This window comes from Cuculus canorus, chromosome 10, assembly GCF_017976375.1.
Source record: "Cuculus canorus isolate bCucCan1 chromosome 10, bCucCan1.pri, whole genome shotgun sequence".
Classification (NCBI taxonomy): Eukaryota; Metazoa; Chordata; class Aves; order Cuculiformes; family Cuculidae; genus Cuculus; species Cuculus canorus.
The window spans coordinates 9796472-9816199 of NC_071410.1; the positions used below are offsets into that span (position 1 = coordinate 9796472).

The 19728-nt window shown below is 53.8% G+C and overlaps 2 protein-coding genes across 22 annotated transcripts in view; one reads left to right on the plus strand and one right to left on the minus strand.

Moving 5' to 3' along the window:
* The window catches only part of DLG3 (discs large MAGUK scaffold protein 3), a 77039-nt gene extending 61871 nt beyond the window's left edge, over window positions 1-15168 (plus strand). For 6 of the 12 annotated variants that reach the window (XM_054075672.1, XM_054075676.1, XM_054075678.1 and 3 more), the window contains 11 exons: window positions 1128-1242; window positions 5001-5177; window positions 5848-5923; window positions 6525-6624; window positions 9433-9474; window positions 10191-10241; window positions 11020-11121; window positions 11296-11468; window positions 12030-12139; window positions 13141-13232; window positions 15032-15168. In XM_054075672.1, coding sequence (XP_053931647.1) covers window positions 1128-1242; window positions 5001-5177; window positions 5848-5923; window positions 6525-6624; window positions 9433-9474; window positions 10191-10241; window positions 11020-11121; window positions 11296-11468; window positions 12030-12139; window positions 13141-13232; window positions 15032-15138 — 1145 coding nt within the window. In that variant the 3' untranslated portion in view covers window positions 15139-15168. Of the gene's footprint in view, window positions 1-1127; window positions 1243-5000; window positions 5178-5847; window positions 5924-6524; window positions 6625-8318; window positions 8365-9432; window positions 9475-10190; window positions 10242-11019; window positions 11122-11295; window positions 11469-12029; window positions 12140-13140; window positions 13233-15031 lie in introns of all 12 variants that reach the window. The other 6 variants (XM_054075677.1, XM_054075681.1, XM_054075682.1 and 3 more) reach the window with 3 other exon arrangements.
* Window positions 15169-15778: 610 nt separating this feature from the next.
* TEX11 (testis expressed 11) overlaps window positions 15779-19728 on the minus strand; it is a 36321-nt gene continuing 32371 nt past the window's right edge. For 7 of the 10 annotated variants that reach the window (XM_054075667.1, XM_054075670.1, XM_054075662.1 and 4 more), the window contains one exon: window positions 15779-15981. In XM_054075667.1, the coding sequence (XP_053931642.1) occupies window positions 15793-15981 (189 nt within the window). In that variant the 3' untranslated portion in view covers window positions 15779-15792. Of the gene's footprint in view, window positions 15982-17741; window positions 17892-19728 lie in introns of those variants that run through there. The other 3 variants (XR_008451474.1, XM_054075666.1, XR_008451473.1) reach the window with 3 other exon arrangements.

The following is a 19728-nucleotide window of genomic DNA, read 5'->3' on the forward strand; positions in this document are numbered from 1 at the left end:
TCACCTCTGCACTCACACAGTGAGGGCCTGGCTCTCCAATGCAGCCCGCAGTGTGTTGATCCCACTTCCCCTGCGCGATGCAGCTCTGCAGACCAGGCAGAAGCCTGCGCAATCCCCCGTGCTGCTGGGGCTCTGCTCTGCAGCCAGCGCTGCCAAGCTGCTGTGCTCCAGCTCACAAAAAAAACACCCATCTAAACCACTGAGTTGTGGAGAAAGCTTTCTAGGCAAGTCTTAGAGCCGAGGTGAGAATGGCTGCCTCTTGCCAGGGCACAGGGTGTGCCCAGATGACAAAATCTAGGGTACAGGGTGAGAACTGCCGGGGTGGGCAGCTTCCCTGGTGCTGCAGGTGCTTGCTGCCTGGCAAACCTTCCCTGGTTGGCCCTGTGTGAGCAGGACCCATGCTTCCAGCCTCTGCCTGCCGCCTCGACCTTTACACCCGTCTGAAGGTCGAGCTGGCAGGGCGGTGGCTGCTTCTGTCCAGCCACCCAGTAGGGAGGTGGTGGCAGCTTCTGGAGGGTTACCTGGGTCCTCCTGTGAGTCTCTGCTGCCGGGATGTAGGAGTGAAAGGTGAATTCCTCCTCCCTGCTCCTCTTCAGTGGGCAGGGGCCATGCTTTGCCTCCCCCTTCCATATGCCTGCTGGGGAGAGGGGCTCCGCTGCTGGCAGAGCGGTGGGTGAGGACCCCGTGGATGGCTGCAGTCACGCCTCGCTGCTGCAACCGGTGGGTGGTGGTCTCTTGGAGGGACTCTCTTTCTCCACACATTTTGAATTGCTCTGTAAGTCAGTGGCTTGCTGAGCCCTGGCCAGCCATTCCCTGTCTGAGCCGCAGCTCAGTGGCAGTGGAGGTGTCGGCAGCCCTTGCTCATGCTGCTTGTACAGGGGTTTGGGGTGGATTTGGGAGCATCCAGTGCCCTGCCTACCTCAGATGGACTGGACTCCTGCGGGGTGCTGCAGCCTCTTCTGTTTCATCCTACCTCGTGTGCAGGGATGAGCGGGTTCACGGGCAAGATGCCCCACAGACAGACTGTCATTGCCTCTCTCCATGCTCACCAGTTGCGCCCTGCTCCGCGGTCGGGGGAATAGCCTGGGGGCAGCTCCTGTCTGCACTGACCACCTTTCTCCCCACAGAGTACAGCCGCTTCGAGTCAAAGATCCACGACCTGAGAGAGCAGATGATGAACAGCAGCATGAGCTCCGGCTCTGGCTCACTCCGAACAAGCGAGAAGAGATCTCTCTATGTCCGGTAAGGCTCAGCCCCGACTGCCTGCTGCCCCGCTCCAGGCAGCCGGCGGCAGGTGGAATGGGTGTATCCCCACAGTGCAGGATGCAGAATGGGATGGTTCAGCCTGAGCCACGCGGTACCTCTGTGGACAGGTGTTTCAGAGGCCGGGGAAGCAAGTGTGATAGCTGCATCGTGAAGCGCAGGGGCTGCAGTGGGGAAAACAGTGCATCTGCCTTGGTTTGCCAGGGCAGGGTGCTCTGCACTCGAGTGTCTCTTCCAAGGGCTGTTCCTCTCTGGAAAGTGCTGGTGTCTCTGCAGAGCCCTGTGCGGCTGCTGACCAGGCTGACCCACAGAGGATCACTGGGAAATGGGGAAATGCCAGGCATCCAGTATTGCTTCTGCCCTGGGCAGCTCCGGGCACCGTTCAGCACACTCTTGTTGAACCACTCTCTGATAACAGGCTTCTTCCCATCTCCTCCCACCGTTCCTGCAGCAGGATCTGGCTGGAGGGGAGATGAGCTCTTAGGAGGATTATTGCTCTGAGCCCTCTACGTGCTTTTGGCCCAGAGCCAGACGTGGGGCAGGCAGGGGTTGAGCAGCCATGCAGCTCTAACTGCTGCAAGTCCTGCGATCCCAGGGCAGCCCCTGCTCAATGCCTGCCTCTTGCTGCCTCCTGCCTGCTGCAGCCTGAGTGGGGTGACAGCTAATGAGTAATTTTAACTTGGCAATTAAAATAATCCTATAAATCCTTGTCCTGCACAGCTTGGTGTGGGTGGGGGCTGGCAGGAGCAGCGGATGCTTCTCTTTCCCCATGGGAAGGATGGCAGGGGCCAAGACTGTATCAGCCTCAGGATGCAACTCCCACTGCATGGCTGCTCCAGGGGCTTCAGGCTGTTGCTGGACCTGGTGCAAGCCTAGCCTTGCAGGAGAGGAGAGGAGAGCCGCAGCTCTGGGTTCCGGCAATTTATGCATTCCTGTGAGGCTCTGCAATCACCTTGCTGAATTTAGCATCTCAGGGTTCTGTGCTGGGAGGACTGTGATGAGCTGGGTGCTATGTTGAATAAACATCTTGCTAGTCCTGCCTTCGCTCCCCTGCTGTCCCATGGACACCCTTTTGGGTGGAGCAGGGTTTAGGCTGTGTCCAGCTTGAGTTGAGTATGTGAATCTCGGGTTGCCTGCCTGGGTAGGTGCTGTGCATGTTTTGGGGTATGCCTGTGAGACAGCTCTCCACTGCCTCCAGGTTGCTTGTAGCATCTTGCATCTCTTGATGGATCCCTCCATGTGGCTTTGGTGGCCTCCAGAGCACGGTGTCCCCTCACATACACACAAGTGGCTTCAGACAGGAGCTGGGCAGTGCATTGCTGAAAGGGTGATCCCAGGGCTGAGCTTTCCCCCAGCATGACCTTTCCCAACCCTTCCAGGCTCTGACAGCCACGCAGCATACAAACGTGCTCGCAGGAGCTGCCGGGTGCCTGGGCTGCCCCAGCCCTTCTAGGCGGGGTGGTTTCGAGCACAGTTTACCCGAAACCAGCTGAGCTTCTGCACTGCCGACAGGACATCAATTACAGGGCTTGCTACCCAACTGCTTGAGTCAGCCCTGCGAGGCTGCATTGCATCCCGCGTGCTGTCAGTGAGGTTGGAGCCAGGCACCCAAGTGTCTGCCAGAGCCAAGGTGGGGGTGCTGGTGCTCTCCGTGTGTTTCCACGCTGCAGCTGCACAGCACGGGCAGGGGCGAGGCAGGTTCGCCTACTGGCTGGCTGCGCTGCCATGGGGCAAAGTCCGCCAGCAATGGGGCTGTGCCGAGCAGGGATGGGGGTCACGCGGGTGTTGTGCCTGGGCACCGGGAGGAGGCCGTGCAGAGTCCCTGGCACTGCTCCCCTGACTTCCAGCCAAACCATCTGCTCTCCTGGCTGCTCGTGCCATGTGCCGTGAGCTGGCCGCAAGGCACAGTGGAGCGACTACGCTGCCATCTGGCCTTGGCACTCTGTGCGCCCTGGGGAGCGCCCAGCCACGGTGAGTGCCGCTGTGGCCAGGGGCTGGTCTCCAGGACCATCACACCTTGGGGAAGCAAATATCTCATGCCTTTACTTCCCAGGCGCCTGGCCTTTGCATAGATCTTGCTGTGTCTGCCCTGGGATGCTGGCATCTGCTGCAGGAGGAGGCTGGGAGCCACAGGGCCAGCACTGCTCTGCAGGGCAGGGTGCGGGGATATGGGCAGGGCGCCCTGCAGCCCGCCTCTCTTCAGGAACCGGCCTGACCACTTCCCCAGAGTTTTGGCTCCTGCTTTGCTCCCAACCACACTGGCCTCGCAGGGGCCTGCTGGCCATGCGCAGCCTTATCTTTTGGTCAGGAGCTACGTATGAGGTTTGCTTGCCTCCAGCCAAAGCACCCTGTGGTGCTTTGCTGCCAGCTGCAGAGTGCTGGGGGCCATGCATGTGTAAAGAGGGACCAAGCACAAGAGCTACCCGGACAGCCCTGAGCAAGCTGGGAGAGAGGGAGCGAGCTGGTAGCTTGGTGTACACATACACATAGGGCGGGAAGAGGTCTCATCCAAAAGAGCCCTCCTAAAGCCAAAGGACTGCCCCTCTTCTCCATCTTCTCATTTGAGACTAGCCGCCTTGATGCAGTCCCAAGTGACCTGAAAGGTTTTATCACCTGGTGCTGCCTCCCGAAGCCTTCCCAGCTCTGCTACTCAACAGGCACCTGCTGCACGGTTCCTTAGCCCTCCCATTTGCACTGTGTAGTTTCAGACCCTCTTAGGAGTCCCGCAGTGGAAGAGGGTAATGAGCAGGGCAGAGGGTGACTGTGGTGGCTGAGGAAGACTCGTTAGTGCTAGGATTAAACCAGCAGCCAGCTAGTGGTCCTGGTGCCTAGGCTCATGTCAGGCTTAAGGGTAAGCAGGTCCGATATCCCAGGAGCAAACACAGGGGTTGTGCTGCTGGCTGTGGTGCTTTTACTGACCGTTCCCTTGGTTTGGTTTGTTACAAAGCGTATGCATCAAAGCAGACATGGTTTGAGATCTGACGTCAGTAGAATGAGTTGCCCGTGAAGCCACTGAGAGCAGCTTGTGGGTACAGGCTGTAGTGCAGCGTGCACTAAAGTGTGTGTGGGAAGGGTATTAGTACTCCTCTAGCTTAAAAAAATAGTTTAGTATAAAAGATAATTTTAAATTAAATAAATACTTCCCCTGAGAACAGTTTAGGAGTTGGAAAAGGATGAGTTGTGGAAGCAGACATAGATATCCTCAGATGCGTTTCTAATTCACAGGGTCTGGGCTGATATGCCCCTGTACGTAAATAAAGTGCCTGCCCAAAGTGCCCCTTGGTCTCTGCTTGTGTGACTGCCCACCAGCAGTTGCGTTGGAGGTTCTCCATCTGCTCCTTGGCCCTGCAGCTGCTGGGGAGGGATGGTGGGGAGCAGCCCCGCACCCCTTCTGCACACTGCTGCTCTCTTGAGGCTGCATGAGCTTCACCTGCTCACCAACCACAGCCGCCTTCAACGCGTCTGTGGTTTGTGTGCCTCTTGCAGCTTAGGTCAAGAGTGAGTTGTTTGGGTCCAGCGTAATTCTTTCTGTGTTGCATGCTTCGGGGCTTGCGCTGAACCTGCCAGCAGGAGGGCTGTGCTGGTAGCTGTGTGGCACTGCTCACCTCAGCAGGAGGCTTCCCCGAAGTTTGGGTTTAAATCCTTTAAGGTATGAAGGTGGCAGCACCCCAGGAGTTCAGTGGGGCTGCTGCGCTTGCTGCCTGGCCAAGCTCATAGAAAGCGTTGCTTTTCCACAGAGCCCTGTTTGACTATGACCGGACCCGGGACAGTTGCTTGCCCAGCCAGGGGCTCAGCTTCTCCTACGGGGACATCCTGCACGTCATCAACGCTTCTGATGATGAGTGGTGGCAAGCAAGGCTTGTCACACCCCACGGCGAGAGCGAGCAGATCGGGGTCATCCCCAGCAAGAAAAGGTGAGTGTCCATCAGCAGGAGCTGTCAAGCATGGTGCTTCCTGGAGCTCCCCAGCCTCTGCAAGCCCTGCAGCACTCACAGTTCCATTCAGGATGGGTTCTCCTTGTGGTCCCGGCCCATCTGCACCTCCATGGCTGTGCAGCATGAAAGGCACCCCAGTTAGAAGCTGGAGCTGCATGCAGATCTCTCTGGGGAGATGCTCTCCAAAGCTGAGTGAGACTCCAGGTGAGGAGGGGATTGCTCAGCCCCCTCTGTGGTCCCCATGGGGATGGAGAGCTGGCGTTAGCCAGTCTGGAGCTCCAGGCAGTGACTGCAGTCTCCTCTTTGTGTCCTGACAATATGTCCAGCTCTGTGAATCAGGTCCTATGAGATGGGAAGTAGCAGGGAGCTGAGGAGCTGGCTGCCACTGCCTTCAGGTCCACAGAGCCAGACCCATCTCTGTCCGCCATCACTCCCCTCCTCCTGGGAAGGCTGGCTTGTCCCCTCTCCTGCTCTTTGGCCAGACACCAGGTGGATGGCTCCATCTCCATCTCTCTCTGGCAAGGAGCTGCCCCTCAGCAACAGGACCACCACCCAAGGGTGCACAGAGCTGCTTGGGGAATCAAGTAGGCAGTGCAGAGGGCGCATGCAGAGGACTAGCAGCTCTTTCTCCTCTTTGACTTCTGATCAGGGTGGAAAAGAAGGAGAGAGCACGGTTGAAAACGGTGAAGTTCCACGCCAGGACTGGCATGATTGAGTCCAACAGGGTAAGTGCCGAGCTGGGCCTCAGCGGGGTGCCCAAAGCCAGTAGCTACCGGAGGCAGGATGAGTCCCAGCAACCAGAGCTCCCACTGAGGTAGCTGGAGCAATCCCAAAGCAAACAGCAGCGTGGCTGGACCTACCCCAGGCTCACATCCGCTTGGCAAGAATCCTCCGTGACTGTGCAGGGGGTGAACAGAGGAGCCCAGGATGTTGTAAAAGTGCTGAGGAAGGACCCCTCATTGGAGTGGTGAGGGAGCAGAGCCTGCCTCACCATGGCCCATGGCTGGGAACTGACTCCAGGCAGTTCATGAAGGTGAAGGTAGCTGCCCTCGCACGGAGCACTTAGTGAGCAGACAAGGAAGGGAGAATGCCCCGGTTACCCCTGCAGAGCTGCTGATTGCCCTGTCAGCTTCCCAGCATCTCTACCACATGTTTTCTCCATGCTTAATTTTTTTCCTGCATTACAGTTTCCATGTAATCTCCATGATTTCATTTGAGGGTTACTGCCCTGGCACAGCTCCTCATTGTCTCTTCATTTTAATTTTTCCCACATGCATTAAACACCATTGTTTTTTCTGTCCTCCCTTCCATCTTCATGTTCTTCAGTCGATCAAAACGAAACGTAAAAAGAGTTTCCGCCTCTCTCGAAAGTTTCCATTTTACAAGAGCAAAGAGAACCTGGCCCAGGAGAGCAGCGGACAGGAACGTAAGTAGCAGCTGGCCAGAGAGGGCAAGTGTGTGACCCTCAGGTTCTCTGCCTTAGGGGAAGAGTTGGGCACGTTTCTGTAGCCAGGGCTCTTGGCATCGGCCCACGTTCCAGTCTGTTCCACAGTCATGCCAGCAGCTAGGGAGAAACCAGAGCTTGAAACAAAAGGAACGGCTGCAGGCTGGCGCGCTCTCTCTCCCTCTCTCATGTTCAATGTCTTCATCCTTTCATCCAACTTTACACCCGCCTGACCCCCTGCTCTGCCTCCCCCTGCTCTCCCCACTCTGCTGCAGGCTCTGCTCTCTCCCTCCGCCTGCCAAGGGCTAGTGCCCTCCAAGTGAGGGGCTGGCTGCCTCCTGCGGAGCTTCTCCTGTCCCCATCAGGGCTGAGGGGCTGGGGAGGTCCCAGCTGTGCTCCCATTCCCCCTAGAAATGACAGGCAGCTACCTATTCCTGTCTGAGAGTTCGTCCCATGGCTTGAACCCTGTAGGCAGAGTGTAGCCGTGCCCTCGCTGGTGGAGGAGCTGCCCGTCTGTGACTGAGGCACGTTCTTGTTAGCTGGCTGCAGATGTTGGGGGGTCCCAGCTCTCACCTGGCAGCACCCTGGGGCGTCTGGTGAAGACAGGGCATTCAGCTTGTTGCTCCAAATCCTGGTGTAGGCAGCACTGGAGCTGTTTGCCTAACATAGCCCCTCTTCCTTCCAAATGCTAAACTGCATCTGCTCCTTTGGCAACCATCCAGACAGAGAGCCTTGGGGAAGAGGAGGTGGGCAAGGCAGAGCAGTGTCTCTGCCCCGGTGCCAGGGCAGCAAGCGCATGTCCTGCCCTATGTTGGCTCTCCTGTGTGTGCTGCAGAGGCAGGAGGTTGATACTGGGCTGCTCTAGGAGCTGCCTGCATCCTTTTGCTGCTTGTGCCAGGCTGGCACCGGCTTCCAGTGAGCTTAGTGGCCAGTGCAAGCCTCTAGCCTGCAGTGGAGGTTAAGTCTGCGTGTCTGGACATGGCTGGGGTCCAGCCAGCTCTGTGGTGGAGCTGGGGGCTCACTAGGGCGCTGCTCTCGTCCATCCCTGCAGTGACATAGAGCATGGGGATGGGGCAGGCAACACTCTTTGCAGCCAGCTCCCTCCCTGTGCTCTGCCAGTCCATCCCAGCTTGCAGCGATGGGTTCTTCCCCCATGTTTCCACAGCCCATGCAAGCACTGGGGTGTGGGCAGCTAACATCTGCAGGTGGGGAAAACATCCCCTGTGCCATGCATTAGAAGACTGGCTGCGATGTGCCTGGCCCTAAACAGCCAGGCTGTTGTAGGGGAGTGCCGAGCTGCTGTGCCCTGCCAGTACGCCCCGTGAGACATCATGAGAAACACCTTGGCCTTGCTTGCCAGCAGCTCCTGCTTGGTGCCTGTAGATGCTGCCATGGCCACCCTGCCCTCTCCAGACCCAGGGTGGCCCTTGGGGGCTCTTTGGCAGAGAGGATGAGTTTGGGGGGAGGGGGGTCCAGCTGCACAAGGCAAGACGTTAGCAGCGGGCTGATGGCCTTAGCTCTGAAAACATTTAACCTCACTTGCAGTTGCAGCTCTGGGCCATTCTGCACTCCTGTCACTAATGCTGGTCTGGCTCTGTCTTCCCCATCCCTCTGACTGCCCTCTCCCGCGCTCTCTTCTCTCCCCCTCTCTCCCCTCTCGCTGTCTGTGAAATCAGGACTTCCCTGGGTTAAGTGACGATTATTATGGAGCAAAGAACCTGAGTAAGTCAAATTTCGATGCGCATTGTTCACTTTCTGTCGCTGGCATGCCTGGTGGTGCCTGGGGAACGGCCGGGCTCCGGCCAGGGCAGCTGCGCTTCTCTGGGTGCGGGGAAGGAGGAGCCCCTTGGGCGCTGCCCCTCTGCTGGGGAGCACAGATGCCAGCAGAGGCTGCTCGGCTTCAGGAGGTGCTGCTGCACGCGGGAGGGGATAGGGTGTTTGCTTGGGGATGTACACTTGGGATGAGCTGTGCCTCCTCATCCTGCTCTTCCTCCTGCTCCTGGCTGGGGTGGCTGCTGGTTTAGTTCTTGGAATCTTGGAGCCACTGCGGGTGGGAGGTGGCTGTGACCATGACGGGTGCCCTCTGAGCAGGACAACTGACTGCGTTTTGAATCGTTGCCATCTGCTGGGGCGCCACGTACTCAGAGCTGCAAAATTTGGTGCCAGGAGCCCTTAAGCATTCCTAGCTGGTTGTGAGTCCCCTGCTGCGCTCTGCACCTCCAACCGGTGCTAAGCCTGATCAGGGGGAAGGCAGCAGCCAGCAAGCCTCTGTGGGGTGGTCACAGCACTGGACCAGCCTGAGCAAGTGAAGCCCCGAATTCTGTCCCATCCTGTCACTGTCTTGTCTCTGTGAGTCCCAGCCCCGTCCCCAGAGGTAGGCTCCCCCGTTCCTGTGCTGGCGTGGAGCTGTGCCCTCCCCTGCCTGCCATGTGCATGCTGCACCCGCTCCCCGTGCCAGCACCCTCCTCCCCACACGCTCCACCTTCCCTCCCCCATCCTGGGAAGCCCAGCACCTGCACATGCCTGCCCACACCCGCCAGGCAGCTCCCTCCCAGCATCTCTGCCTTCTCCCAGAATATCCAAGTGTCCCTCTGCACATCCCTGGTTCCCCAAAAAGGGTGAGAGATGCCGCCCTGTGGCATAGGCCAAACCAGTGGGTGCTGGGGCGCCAGTTTTTCAGGAGGCCAGTGCTGCCCTGCCCTTGGTCAGTAGTACTGTGTGACAGCAGGGGTGCCCCTGTGCCTTCTGCCCATGCTCCTTCTGAAGGGGGTCTCTCTGGTTGCTTTGCAGAGGGCGTGACATCAAACACCAGTGACAGCGAGAGCAGTTCCAGTAAGTGTGCGTCTCACCTGCTCTCCTGCCCCTGTGCACCTCTGTGTGTGTGTGTATGTGCGTGCACGTTTTAGCACTTCCATCTTGTCTTGCCCTGGTGGTGGTTCTGTTCAGAGGCTGGTCCTTCCTGCTGGTGACATGGAGATGCTGCAGCCAGCTCCCTCCTCAGGGTTGGTGGGAACAGGGGCTAGAGGGCAGGAGTTAAGCCTGTCTGCTTCCCTGCTCTCTCCTGCCTGCAGGACTCTGTTCCAAGGCTGGGTGGTGGGTTCCCAGCCCATGGTGGTCCCTGTCTTCAGTGCCAGCTACAGGAAGCAATGGCCAGAGACTGGGTCTGGAGCCCAGGTGGTTCCTAGAGCCCAAGACTGTACAAGAGCATGGGGGTCCAGCTGCAGTGAATGCTCCCATTACACCCAGCAGGTCCTCTAAATACCTGCAGCACATCTGCCGTCCAGCCCACAGGGGAGGAAGGTGCATCCCAATGGACCCCAATCCTCCGGCAGTGGGAAGGGAAAGGGGAGGCTTGACCCAGAGCTGGGCTGTGAATAATTAACATGGATCAAGGGCTGGTAACTGCTTGACCGTCATGCTCTATGTCAGCTGGCAGCTGTCCCCAGGGCTGTGGGAGGCTGGTGGGGGCAGGAGCTAGGTCTTCACAGGTGTGGAGGGCTGGAAACCTGCTGCAAGCTCTCACTTGCTTCTCCCTGGCTCTGTTGCAGAAGGACAAGAGGACATCATCCTGTCATACGAGCCAGTGACGCGGCACGAAAGTAAGTCCTGGCGCTGAACTGCCCTGTGCCCGCTTCAGAGTGGGCACTTGTGTCCCTGGCATAGCCAGGGTGACTGTTGCAACTCCTTTCTTCTTCTGCCATACAGCACGGTGCTGAGCAAACACAAGTGGAGTCCCTTGTCTGTTGCACACAGCAGGGGAGCTGGGCATTCTTTGCTGCCTTGTGGGGCTTTCCCTGGCCTTGATTGCCCCTTTTTAATCATCAGAAAAGACTTGTGATCTGGGCTGCCAGACCAAGGGAGAGGTCCAGACCTAAAACTGAGCTGGGCTTTAATTCCCAGGGCACTATTATCCCATCCTGGCTTGGGCCACATCCCTGCTGCAGAGCAGCACCCCGCTTAGCCCTGAGCATCTGACTCTGATAGATGGTCAGTCCTCACAGACCCTTTGGCAGGCTGAGTAGTCCCAACCTCAGTAGTCTGTCCTTCCCAGAAGCTGAGTCAGACTCTTAGGCTCTTGTCACTCTCCCAGCATCGTCACCCAGCTGTCCCAGTTGTCTGACTCCTGCCCTGAGCAAGGGAGCAGCTTTGCTGATCCGCCACCCCAGAGACCCACAGCACCTTCCCTGCAGTTGTGCAGACAGTTTGGGTCAGATGGGAAGGAGATGTTTGCCGTGACCTGGCCATAAACTCACATGGAGGAGACAGCACCTTTGGGTGCCCATGTGAGCAGGGAGTGGCAGGTTGATGCCAAAAGTGGCAGTAGGGCCAGTTGCCCGCAGCACAGACGGGGCCTCAGCTTGTGGTTCTTGTTCACAGTTCACTATGCGAGACCGGTGATCATCCTGGGGCCAACAAAGGACCGAATTAACGATGACCTCATCTCTGAATTCCCACACAAGTTTGGTTCCTGCGTGCCCCGTAAGTCCCAGCTGGTGCTCAGTGCCCTTGTGGGAGGGAGAACAGTAGTTCTGCTACTGTAGGGTCTAGCCTGCAGCGTGGGGAGGAGGCCAGGAGCACGGGTGGGCTTTCTGCTTCCCAGGAGGTTTGGTATGAGTCACTGTGGGTTCACTGATGATGCCTGCTTTCCCTCAGACACTACCAGGCCTCGGCGTGAGAATGAGGTGGACGGACAAGACTACCACTTTGTTGTATCCCGCGAACAGATGGAGAAAGATATCCAGGACAACAAGTTCATAGAGGCTGGGCAGTTCAATGACAATCTCTACGGGACCAGCATTCAGTCTGTGCGGGCAGTGGCGGAGAGGGTGAGTGTCTGGTGGCATTCCTGGGGCTGGGACACATCCAGCCTGAACCCGGATGCATGTGGCAGTTCTCCTCCTCTCCCTGTGGTGTTAACAAAGGGCTGTAACCACATTTAAGTGAATGCGTTGTGAGCTTCTCCTCCTTCCGGAGTCCTGCCAAGCCGCGTGGCTGCTCTTCTTGGCCGCGTTACTCCACCTCAGTGTCGTACCTCTGTCATCCAAACTCCACCCAAAAGCTCAGCACAGAACCAGACTCATGCTTTGGAGCTCGCAGGGCAGAGGTAGCTTGCTGCCCTTGAAGCGGTGGCATTGCCTCTGCAGGAGTACTGGAGTTTACTCTCAGCTCGTAAATTGTTTCACGTGTCCAGAGAAAGACTCTGTGCCTTTTGCTGCTGTCCTGCCTAAGCAGGGGGGAGCGTGAGGCCAGCGGGAGTTGGCTTGTGTCTCAGGACTGGTGTTTCATCTTTGTGGCTCCTCTCTTTTGTAAGCGTATCTGTATGAGCACTGTTTTCTGCAGGGATTAGACTGTGTGGGTAGGTCTGATCCTATTTGTCTCCTTTCCAGGGGAAACACTGCATCCTGGATGTGTCTGGCAATGCCATCAAGAGGTTGCAACAAGCACAACTTTATCCCATTGCCATTTTCATCAAACCAAAATCCATTGAAGCTCTCATGTAAGTACAACGCTGTGTTCTCTGCCTCTCCAGGGCGAGCAGCTCTGGCATGCTGGGGGTTTGTATGTCTGCTGGCTCTGCTTTTTAAGAATCAGCAGAGGTTGCTGCTGATGCTGAACTTGTCCCTGTAAGAGGAGCTGGGCTCACTGCTGTCTCTCTGATGTCCCTCCACGTCTAATGCCATGCTGCATCCAGGCTGTATGGATTGCTCTAGCTTAAAGCCCTACATTCAGCCCGAAAAGGATTATCCATGGCAAATGTAAAAATGCTCCCAAATGTCCCTGATGTGGCCTGCTCACCTGGGCCCCCAGACCAGCCAGGAAAGCTGCTAACAGCCCGGAGTGGTGGATCACAGCTGGATGGTGGCTGAGCCAGGACAGCACTGGGGAACAGAGAGGAGATGTTTCCTGAGTGCCTGAGGGAGACCTTCTGCTTATCCTGCTGCTCCTGGCCCAGAGGAGCGCAGGCTGGAGAGGATACAAGAGCTGAGCTTGCAGATCTTCTGAGCAGCAGCAGCAGAGAATATTAACTGTGAAGAGATTCAGTAACTAGAGATGTAGTCTGAGGTCAGAGGAGATATTGCTCGCACTGAGGGAATTGGGAAAACCCCTTCTCAAGACAGAAGGGCTTGAATTGCTGCTTTGGGTATTGTATGAAGATGAAGGAACATAGGCGTGGAGGGTGGTGACAGGCCCTGGAAAAGCAGAGACTTCTGCAGTGCTCTTGCAAATTTGGAGGATTGTCTACATTTGAGTCCGCTTCTGTGCTATAGTGAAATACGCGGGTGGCAGCGATGGGGAGAAGTGTTGGAAGTTAAGATGAAGTGCCAAGGCAGCAAAGAGTGTGTGGGGAAGGGTGCTGCCTTTGAAAGCCGAGTCATGCACAGTGTCCATTTCCTGATGTGCAGAGGCTTCCCAGTCACCCTGGCTCCATGCGCTATTTTTGCTTCTATTCATTGCTACGAAGTAGAGCTAAGTTTCTATTTCTTTTGTACGTGGCAGGGAGATGAACAGGAGACAGACGTACGAACAGGCTAACAAGGTCTTTGATAAAGCCATGAAACTCGAGCAAGAGTTTGGAGAGTATTTTACAGGTGAGTGTTCTGCACAGGCTTGTATCCGATTTATTTTGTTTTCCTGGTTGGCAGCTGTGACCTCCCTACCAGCACTGTCTTACTGCAGGGTCATGGGAAAATGTCCAGCTTCGTCAAAGCAGGAAAGAAATGGCACTCTGCCAGCAGGGCTCCGTGGAGGGACTGCTCCAAGATCAGTGGATAAGAGTAAACCAGCTCTAGAGAAGGAGACAGGTTGTCGGACAGGATTTTCAGAGTTTGTGAGCGCTTATCGCCAACTTTAATATTAATAAAAAAAAGAAAAAAATCCCCAGCCAGCGTAAAATCACATAGATTCAGGGTGCTACAAAGCTACAGGAAATAGAACTCCCTGTACAGGGGAAAGGGGAGTGTTTCCAAAAGGAATAAAAGTCATTTTAAAGAGGAAAGATAAAAAATTAGTGGCCTAAATGGTAGAAACTGTCCCAAGTTATTACAAAACATCTCCCCTAAAAAGGCTGGAGGTTTGGCTGGCTTCCTAAGTAGTCTTTGTTGAAGAGCCAGTCAGGGGCTGCCTGGCACTTCACGCCTGCAGAGATGAGCTGCTCATGACACGGGCATCCTTGTGCGTGAAGGAACTGATGTTTGTAACAGGATTAATTCTGGAAAATCGTGGACAGGCAAAAAGAGGCAGCGAAGCTGGTCTTTCAACCTTCCTTCAGGCCACTAACTGTTTCCTCTAAAGTTGAGGAGTGATAACACTGTCCGACCCTGTATTACCCACCCAACAGCTATCAGGAAAAATCCCAAGCAGAACACTTTCCAAAAATGGGTCTCAGTTGAGCAAATGCATGGGTACAAATGGCATAAAAACTTTCCCCCGGTCTCATGTCCTGTGCAGCAATTCCAGAGCTGCCGACTGCTCTTCCAGGAGTGCAAAGGAAGCACACGCTGCAGTTTTGCCAGATGCCCTCGGCAGGCCAGCGTGTGCGTGGACAGGGAGTTTGAAGTTGAGCTGGAGAAGGAACACCTTTGGCTGAAACCCATTGTTGAAAGAAGTGGGTATTAGGCAGAGGGATGATTGCTGTAACAAGTTCTGTGCCAGAGACTTAGAATGAGGGAACAGGGATGCTGGAGGATGGTCCTGGCTGGGCTACAGAGGCAGGCTGAATTACCAGAAGTTGGCCTTCCATGTGCATCTTCCTCCTGTGGTGTAGGAAGAGCAGTGAAGTGTTTCATGTCATGTCCGTACTAAGCAGCGAGACTGTCACTGGTCTTTGGGTGAGAGTTAGTGCTGGGAGCAACAGCCGTAAGCTGGCCTTTTCCAGCCTGACAGCGCTGTGATTCCCACCCTTGCAGCAGAGGAAGCAACAAACACATGGAGCCCTCAGCTGCCAACCAGAGGGGATGGACAAATCTGGCACCTCAGCATATGCGCTCGGCACACACCCGCTAATCCGCGTGAGGCCCTCCTTCGCTGTGGCGGAGTGGCTGCAATGCCGGGCCAGCTGCCCGCAGCCTCGGCGCGGGGCTGCGACAGTTTGCAAAGCTGATTAGCAGCCCGTTGTGGAGAACCCAGCCGGCACTTCACAGGCGCAGGTGCGAGGAGCTCTGCCAGTGCGGGATCAGCTCTCGCTAATCCCCTTGGACACGCTGGGTTAACCCCGTGTCATCGTGTGCCTGTTACAGCTCCTTTGACACGGGTTGTCTCGTTCATTGATTTTGTTGGCTGTGCCACACCAGCCTCTTTGATGCAGAGCGCAGGCCTTTCCTGTAGGTCGTGGCAGGGAAGGCACAGCGCTGGCTGATGCTCAAGGTCTTCTTGTTCTCTCCTCTTCCAGCCATCGTACAAGGAGACTCTCTTGAAGAGATTTACAGCAAAATCAAACAGATCATCGAAGACCAGTCCGGGCACTACATCTGGGTCCCATCCCCAGAAAAACTCTGAAGATGTCCCCCAGCTGCTTCCCCGTGAGCAGAAGATTTCCGAAGTCCCACCCCACCCAAGCCCTCTGCCCCGAGGGGGGGGGATATGAAAACTATTCCTGCCCCCTTTTTTAGATTGTCGCAAAATTGAGTTTTCTAGTCCTGTTTCTTTTGTTGGGATGAACTTATCTCATTCATCACGTGACTGTTCCCACCGTTCCTGCATGGACCTTCCCACTGCTCTATTAGAGACAGATGAGAACCCATTCAAGGTCGTTTTTTTATTATTATTATTATTATTAATTATTATTATTATTATTATTAACGAAACCAAGAATCAAGATGGGAGGAGGCGGCTAAGGACTAACGTATGAAACAAGTGAAACAATGGACTCTGAGCACGTGAGATATATCAGAGCTCCAGGGGCATTTTTCCAAGTGCGACTGTCTAGCAGCTCTGAACATTGCGACAGGAAGGCAGCAGAAAGCATTTTATTTATCTGTATATGTAATTTATATATAATATATAGAGAGATATTATATATATATTATATATATGTATGTGGACTAGGAAACCTGAGGGAACTCTTTTAAAAGGTATTGTATTATTGCAAAGATCTTTCAGTTTCTCTGTCCCAACCGCTGGGCGCAGGGAGTCCACTTGGGCAGGAAGAGCTCAAAACGGTACAAGGTGCTTCGGAAGCGTCTCCCGTCGGGGCCAGCCTCCTGCCAGCCGCCCCGGCTCTGTGAGGCAGAGCAGAGACTGGTAACGCTGCCTGTGCAGAAGGACCAGAGGTCCAGAGTAACACAGCAAGGAGCAGCAGCTGATCTGTGTGAGGCTGGGAGACAGAGACTGAGCAGGAGGCTGCAAAGCAAGAGAATGGATGATACTACATATTAAATTGCACATTGTTTTACACACCACCTTACGTGTTTGCATGAGAGGTTTCCTTTTTGTTCTATTTTTTTAAGCTAATTTTAAACCAAAACCATATTGTGTTGCTGTGTTGGCTTTTTTTTTTTTTTTTTTCATTATTCCATTTTTTTCTCTTGTTAATAATGAACTGAATGGGTATAAAATCCAGTTTTTTAACTTATTTTTTAAACTGGCTCTATTGTAAATAGAATCTAGATCTGCGCTGTTTAGTTAGGAAATACTCTACCGGCCACGTGGAACAAATGTACTACCTGTCCTGTGTTGCTGTGGAAAACCTGGGATGTTGGGCTGGCCCTGTACCTGTGGGTTGCAGGTGAAATGACCCGTTTTAGCTTGTGGGAATTCCCTTCTGCATTAGCCACTGGCAGGAAAAGCCCTCAGCTGTGCCTTGGATGGATGCTCACACTTTTCCGAATAAGTAACAGAACTGAAAAACTTTCTTCCTGCTCCGTGCCCATCTCCTGGCTGTGCTGCATGCGGGTGGTGGCGGCCTTCCCAGTGGAAGGACCATTCTTCCAGCACTGCAGGGACTTTGCCTGCTGCTCTGGGAGCTGGGGCTTGGCAGGTGAACACTCGGCTGCTTTGCTTCCATCTCTGCCTAAAACCTTCCTCTGAAATTGGGCTTTGCTCCCTCTCTCAAAGTCACTTTAGAAAACCAAATTGGGTGCCCTGGGCTGGCAGGTGTGTGGGGCTGGGGGGTGCAAAGCTGTGCATCTCTCCAGCGAGGCGACTGTTGGTGCTAAGACAGCTGGCCCTAAGGTGAGAAATGTCTGTATTTTGAGGATACTCTGGCTTCAACACTTGAATGAGGCGCCATCCTGGGAACAGCTTGGTGCGAAGCCCGGGGGAACGCACAGAGCCTTTGGGAAGGAGCTCTGCTGCTGAGTACTCGGTACTGGTAGAAGAGCGCTTTACAAAGAACCGATGAATGCTCTTTCTCGGATACAGTGCCAAGCACCAGAACCAAGGAGGTCACCATATGAGCATGAGCAGGTAAGTCCTGGCCCATTCTCCCTCCCACTATTTTATAGGGATAAGTGAACACATGGCACGCTGCTCCCCTTTCCTGAAGGTAACGGTTATCAGTGCGGCAGTCGGTGCGGGGTGCGCACGGGCCACGGTTTTCAGTGTGAACAAGAACTGCTGTAAGACTACGTGTGCTGTCTGGTGAGAAGCTGTCTTTACTCATCCTGCCTCTCCAGGAGCCATGTGGCGCCAAGCAGCTTCCTGGGACAGAAAGCGTCACCACAGAAGAGATGCGGCTGCTAGCATGGTAGGGGGCAGGAAGGATCCCACTGTCAGTGGGACCAATCCAAAAGAAGGAAGCTTTGGGAATGGGTTCCTGTTTGACATCTAGCCCCCCTGTCCTGCTGGTCCTGCTCCAGCTGCTATAAACATTGGTCCCTTGAGACGTGGATTAAGTGAAACAAAAGTCCTTAAAATGCTAGTCACGCTGTTCCTCTCTTTTTTTTTTGTTTCTTTTTTTTTCCTTTTTTTTTTTTCCTTGTTTCCCCCCAGTAGCATGTCTCCATCTCACCAACTCACATGGAGAAAAAGATTATGTACTCCATGGCATAGCTGACAGTATCGAATCGATCACAACAACACAAGTTGGTTACCAGTGTTTCTTCCAAGGAGACATATATTTTTAATAAACAGAGAGTTGCAAAGAACTCTGTCTTTGAGACCTTCTTGTATGTAGAGTCCTTCAGTGTGTGCCAGATCAGTTTTTTTGGTGCTCATCTTGGCCACTATTGATAGTCTCCACGGTGAACTTAAGTATTGACAGTTGTTTAAAAAATGCTTTTTTTAGTACAAGGTGGTCACTGAGAACTTGCCTAAAAAAAAAGAAAGGAATGGGCTTATTTACAGCAGTTACCAAGGCACTGAATAGCTCTTTTGGTTGAGTTATTGTAACACAGGTTGACTTGAAACGAGAAATGTATTTTGGGTCATGGCTTGAACTGTGGGGAGTTTGCTTTACAAATGCATATCAAATAATAAGGTTTATATGCTCCAACATAATTGTTCCTGTATTGGCTATAAAGACAGTAAATATATAGTTCTGCTAATGCAGAGCATCTTTTCACGGTTTAGCATGCTGTTCAGATATCAGAGAGAAGAAAGAAGCTGTAAAGAAAACTAATATCTTTTCCTAGTACCTTTTAAGTGCAGAGAACAGGAGCATCCACTGGAAGGCAAGTGTCATGAATGGGATATCGGTATACATTCCTGCCTGAATCTGCTCTGTCATTTAGCTGAGCTGACTGAAAGGTGAGAGCGTTTTGTTTTTTAAATCTTGAATGTTTTTTCCTTTCAAACTGCACACAGAATTAAAGATTTCAGGGGAACACGGGTGTTGTACCGAGCATGGGCATACAGTTGGCAGACAGTTCACAGTTTATAAAGCTCTTTGGAGAAATAAAACACAGTTTAGAAACTCTTTTAACTGATCAGATCAACAGTCTCGGGATGGTGGTTGGCTGTATAATAAATACCGGAGGATTAAGCAGTTGCTAAGCAGATCTGATGCTTCTCCCAAAAATCAGTGTTTCCTTATGTAGCGATGGATTTGGAATGAAGTTGTTGATGTAAAGCATCACAGGAACATTGCCTGTTAACAACTACCGCAGTATCTGCCAGACTTCTCTATCCAGTCTGCCGCGTTAGTTCCAGTAAATCTGAGGTGCAGTGCGTGGATCTGCAGATGCGCCTCCCTAGACAATCCGTGATGTGGCCTGAGCTGATGTCATCTTGATCTGCCCCAACAGGGAAACGTTAGGGTTCCAGTGCAGAGAAGAGCACAGGGTTATGCTCTCAAATAGTGCCACTCCTGTAAGGTGGAGGCAACCACTGGAAGAGTGACCCACGTGCTAAGAGAATGAGGGTGGCATGAAGGGAAATAAGAACTTGCTCTTTTGAAGCTTTTTAACAAGCTTTTTTTTCTAGTTAAGAACAAATTGCTCTGCTAGCAAGACCTTTACAAAGTCCTTCTGGACTATACAACAGCAGAGCATTGTCCCGTTAAGGGTCTTGTCTCATTGTGAAATGCGGGGGGGGGGGGTTCTTTTCCCTCCCAAGTCCTGCTACAAATGTCTGCAATAGGGATGAAACTAATCTGCCCTAAGACACTGCTAGAAAATTAGGCCATAAGCTGCTTGTGCTTTAGAAGAAACATGTCTGTGCTTCGTTCTGCAGCTCTGGCTAATTGACTGCCTCGGCCCTTGTTAAGCAGAGGAGCACAGGGTCTGGGGGGTTACTGGAAGAGGGGTTTTAAAGGAATTTAATAATAGTTTTCTCAAAATCTTTCTCCCCATTGGTGCCTGAGATGGAGGCACCTGGACAGCTGTCTTAGGTACAGCTTTTCTCGCTCCTGATGCTTGGCAGCATACCCTTCGAGGACTGCTGTTCTCTGGTTTCCAAGGGCTGTCACAGCAGGATTCACAGCACTAAAGCATCTGCTGTGAAGCAGGTGAAGTTATCACCGCATTACAGGCGTCTCTTTCCTTGACGAACCCTTAGGTACCCCTGACCTTTAGTGTTTATTTAGACCCTTTGCCTCCAAAATGAGGGTCATGTTGTTTGAGTTTTTTAACCCTAAGGGAAAAACATGAAGTCGTTTGGGTCAGTCAGTGCAGCATCTGTTAATGGTACCAGCACGCAGGAGCAGTGTGA